Source organism: Pollicipes pollicipes, unplaced genomic scaffold (genome assembly GCF_011947565.3).
Source record: "Pollicipes pollicipes isolate AB1234 unplaced genomic scaffold, Ppol_2.1 Scaffold_2555;HRSCAF=2994_pilon_pilon_pilon, whole genome shotgun sequence".
In the NCBI taxonomy this organism is placed as follows: domain Eukaryota; kingdom Metazoa; phylum Arthropoda; class Thecostraca; order Pollicipedomorpha; family Pollicipedidae; genus Pollicipes; species Pollicipes pollicipes.
In genome coordinates this window covers 16,362,607-16,370,665 of record NW_023596136.1, presented here as the reverse complement: position 1 = coordinate 16,370,665, position 8,059 = coordinate 16,362,607, and the positions used below count along the sequence as shown (strand labels likewise).

The following is an 8,059-nucleotide window of genomic DNA, read 5'->3' as shown; positions in this document are numbered from 1 at the left end:
AGCCCTTCCAGTGCAAGAGGCCCTCTGACATTAAAGGTGCCGATCCTGTCCCTGTTCAGCAAATGTGCCCCTGGCCGATTCAGGGCCTCTCACCAACACATGGCTACCTGTGATGCACCGTAGGCCCCTGACGGACACAGGAGACCTCATTGCTCTTGGAGACACGACCAAGATACGTTGCGGTTTCTGCTAGAGAAATGGGCGCCCAGGGCCAGGGGCGGCACCATAAATTTGTGATAGGTGGAACAAGATCATCAATCCTCACCACGATAGTAGATAGAAAATTAGTCAGAAATCATGCGGCTAACAAACGGCGTACTCGCAAATGATTATTGCGATGCACATTATTCCTAGGGCGTTTGGGCTGCGGAGTGAAAAACGATGAAACTTTTCCCAAAATGCGTCAACAAACTGGTTTCTCCCTAGAATTAGTCCAATTTCCTCTCAGAGTTGGAGGCTGGGGCCCAAGATGGGGGAGGGGCTGAAGCCCCCACCCCTTTTACTGAAAAGGAAACGCATAACCTTGGCACAACGCAAACCCTTGGCACAACGCATACAACCGTCTACGCATTTTGCACATGCAATGCAGCGGTGGATTTAGCATGCGTATGTGCGTGGCAACATATCCGTGGGTTAGAACTTTTACGCACATTTCCATGCAAGCCGCCCTATGGTTTCGATGTCCTAGTTCAGTCTCGCTGACGTCCAATTCTATAACTATAAGAACTCGTCGGTCTTCTCTGCTTCTTTACATTAGTATACAGCTTGGCCTATCTTTGTCATGGGACCTCCTATGCATGGGCCTCCCTTGAATCTGATCAGTGCGGCTTATCGACCAATGGGGCCTGTATATGACTACTTCGGCCACCTACGGGCAGCTATTATTTGTTTCCTGTATGCTTAAGCCTTTCTTTTGATTCTGTGGACTGTGCTGTCACTGTCATCTACAGCCCTCTGTTGGCATGAATGGACCTCCTAAATTTCAATGGATTCTCTCAGCATTCGAGAAGGAGTCGTCCGCCCGCCTGCCCCCTGGTGGCGCCGCCCCTGGGCGCCTCCCTGGGGTTGGCACCCGCAGCTTCTGCGCCAACAGGGATAAGAAGCTTTAAGGTTGAAGACGGGCAACAAATGGATGAGGTGGAGCTCGTTCAGATATGTGGAGCAAAGTGTTACAAGGTAAAGGAAGCAAAGAGAAAACCAGCGGAAAATAGTGGGAAACATCTAGCGAAAGAATGAAAGTCGCAGTGCGGCCAAGTTCTCAGAGCCATTTCATCGATCATTTTGGCATGTTTTTCAATACTTCAAAACCTCATCCAGGCCAGGCCAGCATCCGTGACTTTTTTGCGCGAGCGCGCCGCATGCGTTGGCCCCGCTTTCGCCAATAGGATAACCCATCGTTTGCCGAGTCTTAATGGGCTGACTGCGTTTCACTGTGAGGTTTAGTTGCCAAGATAGAGGCCCGGTTGTCGCCACCATTTGGCCATTTTTAGCAGTTTACAAACTTTGTGTTCCCCATGTTTAGCCAAAGGGGCATGTTGGCATGCGCCAAGTGCGACACATCACGATGAGCAGCATCACAGGATGCACTATACAACCAGGCCTACGAAGTCAATGAGCTTTCAAAACTGAAAAAACGCGTAGATCTTCACCATGAACTTACAGACCGTTACATCGTCGGCCAGATGATGGTTTGAGCGGCTACCTGCCTACCCGCTTGTCGGCGGTGGTGTGCGGTCGAGCTGCTTTAGGTGCTCGGTATTTGGTCTTGACAGGTAAGACCTGCGGCCGGCGTCATTATTTTCTCCGGTGTTAGGAAGCTATGAGAGCTCGCTCATTGGTTGTTCAGCTCAACCTCAGACGTCACAATCGCTTTGACGAGTCCATTTCGCACATACGTGGAAGTTCCGGATGCACGATGCCGTAACACGGCTCTCTTCGTTGAAGTGAGCCATTGACGCCATTTTTCATTTGACGTCGGGGACCCTAAGACTCTCAGACGGACTCTCCCTGAGAGACCTCAGACCTCTGAGAGAACTCAGACGGACTCTCCCTAAGACTCTCCCTGCCTCAAACAATAACCAGCTCGCTCATTCCATGATTTCTAATGAAGCACCCTACAGTGTCACGTACCTTTATAAATTTGCGATTTATCGACACTTCGGGCAAAGTAGACAATGCAGAGATAGAGGAATGTCTAATTGGCGATCTGACACTATCCAAGCTTTACTTTTCAAAAGGTCCACAATGAAAGCCCGGGAAGGTATGCGAAGCCTTGGCGCCGAAGCTCGCCGTTTTAATGTGTTCCATGTGCATTCCGCCTCAGACGGTGGGGTGTTGTTCATGACATTCAAGCACGAGCCTACGCATTTTGTCGGAGCTTAATATTCATGCCGCTCTGCGTGCAATGTCTTGTATTCAACACACTCGTCATGGGCATCAATCGTGCGTCTGGCTATTTACAAGCCCACCGCCGACCGCGTGCCATTGCGACCAGCTTGCAATACGAACTGCAAAGAAAAGATCAGAATGCAGAAATCGGACGCATCTTGACATCCATTCACGTCAGGGAGCAGCCAGGACTTGAGACGGGGGAGGGGGGGGGGGGGGGGGCGGAGCTATCAGGATTTGCAACGGGAAAGGTTAGGATCCCAACCCAATCACAGGCGTTTTATCGAAGGATCGAGACGAGCTATCAGTTCCACGTAGTGAGTAATTGTTCGGACTATTGTCCCTCAGCAGAATAGAGACAAATCCCCCTGATCACATGCCTTAGAACTAGCACCAGCCCTGTTTATAGGAACTGGGCACATGTCATGCATTTGCCTTCATCTGCCTGCACTCGCGGGACAATTTCGTGAAATAAACCACTCCAGAACGATCACGACGTTAATGATTGAGCCCTACAGCCAATGATTGTGCTCTCACAGCTTTCTAGAAGTGGCAAAATTATGGCGCGGCTGCTCTTAAGACCAGATGATGTCAGAGGGCAAGGCAGACCGCTACGACCATTGCGGTACGCCTTTCTTCAACTCTCGTCGACGAACTTCAGCCATTGTCCCGTACGTGTATGATCGGATGGTAGGCGTGCGGGCCAGAGATATTATTTTCTGGAAATTTTTGTCCGAAGTTGAATCCAAAGTCCAAGGATGGACCATCTGTTGGTTCAAAAAGCGAACACAAAATTCGGCTGTCCAAAAATTCACAATGTTTGCACCAAATAACTGCCACCCGCAACCGACAACCTCGGTCCACACTCACGTTGCTGCATTTCCTCATTCGAATCGAGTGCAAAGGAAGAAAATGATCGTCGGTAGGTTAGGTGTATCTGCAATGAGTTGCGATGCATACCGATTTGCAACAAGACAATAATATCGGCGGTCCAAAAAGTTCCAAAGATTTCTGCCCCTGTTCCTCTAATCTCCAGTCTAGACTTTGGGATTTTTTCCAATCAGCACCTCTGATCCGGGCCCACAAAACAATCACTGCTTAACCTGAGCTCTGATCCCAGACATTCATCCATTCAGAGAGCTTGGGACTAAATCATTAAAAAAACGCATGTTTCGCGTACAGCGGATTAAATCAGGGATTATGACAGTTTGCTCAGTTGTTATGCTTTACACTTCAAAGACAATGCCCGTGCAAGTTAAAAGAACAATCCTGACGGAACGGGGACTTGTACGGGAAGGTCGCAGCCAAGAAGGAAAGGAAGTCACAAACTTACTCATCTGTTGTCTGCTCGAACTTGACAGCAGACACGCCCTGGTTCCCTTGATCTCTCTCCTGGCACCAGTTTTTGGTTCCACAACGAACAAGAATTAAAATACCAGGTTTGGGCAAGTCGAGGGGTCAAACAAGAACCAGTAGCCAGAGCTGAATTATGCCGCAGAAACTTGCGAGAAAATTAAATCAGTTTGCGTTTTAAGATCTCAACAATTTTGACTTAACAGCATATGTCCAGATAAGTGTCATTTGTGGAACGTGCCGTGGTGGATACGTTGACCACAGCTCGTCATCCCACATCTCAGCACCGGTCAGTTTTGGTACACCGGCTGCAGCGTAGACGTGAGATGCCGAGACGGCTCTGTCAAAGTAGATCATGTCCTGGTCGCGACCAGAGTATGGCCAGCAGCGCACTCCACGTAACCACAGTATTTACCTCATGCGTAACATTTTTAGGTAAACTGACGCTGACTGGGAAAAGTCGCCAGCTGTTGATGGGGCGCAATGCACTGATTGACCAAAAGTTGTGATGCTTCCAACATTTTGTTCACCACAGCAATTAGCAAGACTTAGCTGATCATACTTTGTGTAAACGTTTTGTCCTTTCCTAACGGCCGTTCGATTCGTGAACCACTCCCTTCACAGATCCGCACGTTCCACCAATGTAAGTCGATGTACATGCCCGGCACTTTATCCATGTGTCAGGCAATTAGCCAGACCAACGGCGCAACCCTAAGTGAGGGTGGCCAGCAGATGGCAGTGGGTACGTGGGCCGGCGCGCCGCCACCAGCCACAAAGAATGACGGGACACACCCCGGCGGCGGGCGGCGTCGATTGGCGGCGGCGGCGACGTCGGCCGCTGATTGGCGGGTCGAGCCGGGCGTGGGAGCGCGACCGCCGGTGCCGGTGCCGGTGCCGGTACCGGTGCCGGCAGTGTGCACCGCCGCGCCCGTCCATCGAGGTCCGGCCCGATGGCGCGCCGCAGGCTCCTCTGCCTGCTCTGGCTGGCCCTCTGTCAGACGGCCGCCGCCATCGACATATCGCGCTTCTACGGCTATGGCCACGTCCCGGGCATCGCCAGCAAACGGTCCGAAGGTACGTCCACTGTTCCGCAACACGCGGGCACGTACCGGCCATGGGCACAACTGGGACGGCAGCCATGCGGAAGCGGCGCCTGCCTTGGGACCTGTCTGGCGAGCAAGACCTAGTTCAAGAGCAAACCATTAGTGAATAGAGTATCTTCCATAAACAGAGATAATGGAATGCTGGCCAGTTGAAGAGAAAATGCTGCGCGCTAAAGCAGTCCTTCCGTGCCATGATTGCAAAAGGACACTATTTGACGTAGTGCAGTTGATCTACCGTAGACAAACAAGGAAAGAGCGTGCACATCATGAGCGTCGTTATCCAAGGGTTAACAAAGTTTAACATAGTCAATCTCTTGGTGCTGAACCGCGTTAAATATTTTTATGGAGTTTGTATTTTGTGACTCAAGTATCAACCAAGGTCAAAATTTATATTTTGTCTGACGGCACCAAAAGGAACAACGCCTTAATCCAGCCCTGGTGCAACACAAAGCTAACCACTCCACGCAGCGTAGTCAGTTTACTGCAGACAAACACGCGCGAGGCATTTAGGTCACTTATGTCGTGACCAACGGTTCGGCAATTCTAAAACTGTCCTTTCCGGCTGTTACATCCTAAAATCAAACTATACCCAAATGGATCATATCAAAAATGCACGAATTGACGAGCCATGGTTGATATAGCGGAGGCACAAAAGGATGGAACGTACGGGTCATGAAAGCCGGTTTAATATCGCCAACCCACAGGTCAATCACATTAAAAATTAAGTGAGAAATGAACATTTAGCTTATCATATGGGGCAACAGAATAGTATTCCAGCATTGAGGTGGCTGTTGCAATTTATGTCAACAGCGACCAAGGTCTTGAAAAAGTATTCCGGTCGAAGTGCGGTATGCCGTTTACTTACGTTTACTTAATGACAGAACATGGATAGAAATTTAGAGCCATTTTACACCATACTTTAGGTGTAAAATCATCTGGTGACATCGAAGAACAAGACTATGAGAAGAGCACCAAAGAGTCAGCTCAGTCTAGCTGTAGAAAGGAGTTGCCATCGACGACCACCTTCCTTGCCAACATCTAGTTTGTTTTTCTCAGAAATGCACCATTTTACCACAAAGGCCAGTTATCACCAAACGCTACTCTGAGCAGTCGCAAAGCTCACGCAACAGCTGGTGCAGGCAGCAACAGTCTCTTCAAAGTCTAGTCGTGGTTTTTGCCCGAATGGCTGTCAGCGCATGAATTAACAAAACACTTTGGCCCGTGGACACATGTGTTCTCTCAGGTCGAAGAGTACCGATGCGAAATGCCACGCATAAGCTAATGCAAAAAGGCTAACCCAGCATTTGGTAAATGTGCTTCTGTGATGTGAGGGGCGAGTCAACGGCAACGAAAAGGGTAATCTGGATGTTGGTAGATTTTGTTGGTAATGTCCAAGATCTATGTGTTCCAAAGGTGTTTGCATCCTATAAGTCGCTTGGCCACGTCAAGTGTTGTGCATTTTTTTTTGGCATTTCCAGAGCACGAAAAAACGATCTTGGACCTTGGCAGTATATTCTCTTGAGCATGTCAGCGATTTGGTTCCTTTCTTTTATGTGAGTCCTCCGGCCGGATTTGCCGGATTTTTCGCGGTCTGTTTTATCTTGGTGGCAATCGTGGGAGCCCATGAAATTGAATCAAAGTAGAATCTGGCAGAACGTGACCTGCAGGACAAGCACTTATTGGTGAAATGCTCGCCGCAAAATTTGTTATGATCTATGTTTGATTCCGGGTGGCGTAGTTTGATACCTGCCTAGCATGTCAGGAACGCCTCTGTACGCTTTTCCTTCCGCTTTTTTATTTTATCCCTACAGACGCATGCTCCTGGCGGCCATAGGCGTGCTGGGATAAGAGATGATAAGATAAAATAGTTTTCACCTCGGGTGTGAGTGGATTTTTCTGTTTAGTGGGCGGGCATTCGTGGTCACTGGTGAGGACCCTCCCTCCCAGTAAGTATGTTTAACAAGGTCATGCTGGCAAGGAGGGGAAATATGCTGTGCTATGCAATTTTTTCGAGTTCTGAGAGCAAGTATGGGCTCCATGACCACAAGCCAGATCAAAGGTGTATCAGGAATGCCAGAGCCCCGAGAACATCATGATACTCAAAAGCATCGCGACTCCTAGAAGTTTTAGGGGTGCTTGTTCAGTCAAAGTGTGACGTTATCTATAACGTGTTATGTGAAAATGCATGCGGTTAACCGGTTTGGAACATTATTGCATGCAATGTATTGTAATCAGTGTGATTATTTGATAAAGTACCAGGCATAGGGCATGGGCCACTACAGCCTGTAGGCAAAAATTCCAAAAAGTCGAATAGGTACACGATGTTGTAAACATGACCCTGGCACATCCTTGGCACCAGGTGATGCATACATCTTCGCTCGGTATTTTTACGGCTTAGTGAACCAATTTTTGCTTCATTTTGGAGCTGAAAATCAAAGTGTGCGTCGTATTTGGGGAATCCACCAGGGTGTAGCACAAACTGGTGCAAAAACAACGCAAAGATGACCGCAGACTTGTCATTGCTGAGCCTCTGCATTTAGCTAGCGAGTAACTGGTGACTTCCACGCCACACATTTTCCCAACTATCATACTTCTCGTCTTGATGGCAGCCTTGATCGTCAGGTGCTGCTGTTTCAACCACAAAAATATCACGATGTTAGTTTAGATTACTGGATAACTAATACGATGAGTTGCAGGTAATCCAAAATATGTCAGCATATCATTCATTCAACTAGCTCTGGTATCGGGTCGTTTCCAACGTTCGGTCAATGGCCTTACGCCAGTCGACCTCAATGACCTTGCGTTGAGCGCCATCTGGGTGATCTTAAGAAGTTCGAGGCATGCCGCCATCAGGCTATTGTGTCACTATATATGCATACTTTAATTTATGCTTTCAAGCAATCGTACTTCGGATAAAATTCGTTGAACATAATTAACATATATACCGTATAGCTACAAGAAGAAGCTGCTAATCGAAATATTTTGACCATTTCTTGCCTTGTTTGTGGATACCATGAGCATATGCTTTTTAATAAACCTCACATCCACCGTGCTTGCGAGACTTGTGTTTGACTCTAGCTGATTCGTGAGTCGGTTCACGAACCAATCGTTTTGGTTTTAACCGCGAGCTGAGTCAGCTCGCTAGGAAAGATGATACTTTGGGCCATTAGCTGGATCGTATTGTTCGTAAATTTCATGAGCTGCGTCGTGACCCC

General features: G+C 48.4%; 1 protein-coding gene across 1 annotated transcript in view; it reads left to right on the top strand.

Moving 5' to 3' along the window:
* Positions 1 to 4,656: 4,656 nt before the first annotated feature.
* LOC119105845 (prohormone-4) overlaps positions 4,657 to 8,059 on the top strand; it is a 42,447-nt gene continuing 39,044 nt past the window's right edge. Inside the window, exon 1 of the mRNA XM_037229402.1 lies at positions 4,657 to 4,815. Coding sequence (XP_037085297.1) covers positions 4,692 to 4,815 — 124 coding nt within the window. The 5' untranslated portion in view covers positions 4,657 to 4,691. The remainder of the gene's footprint in view (positions 4,816 to 8,059) is intronic.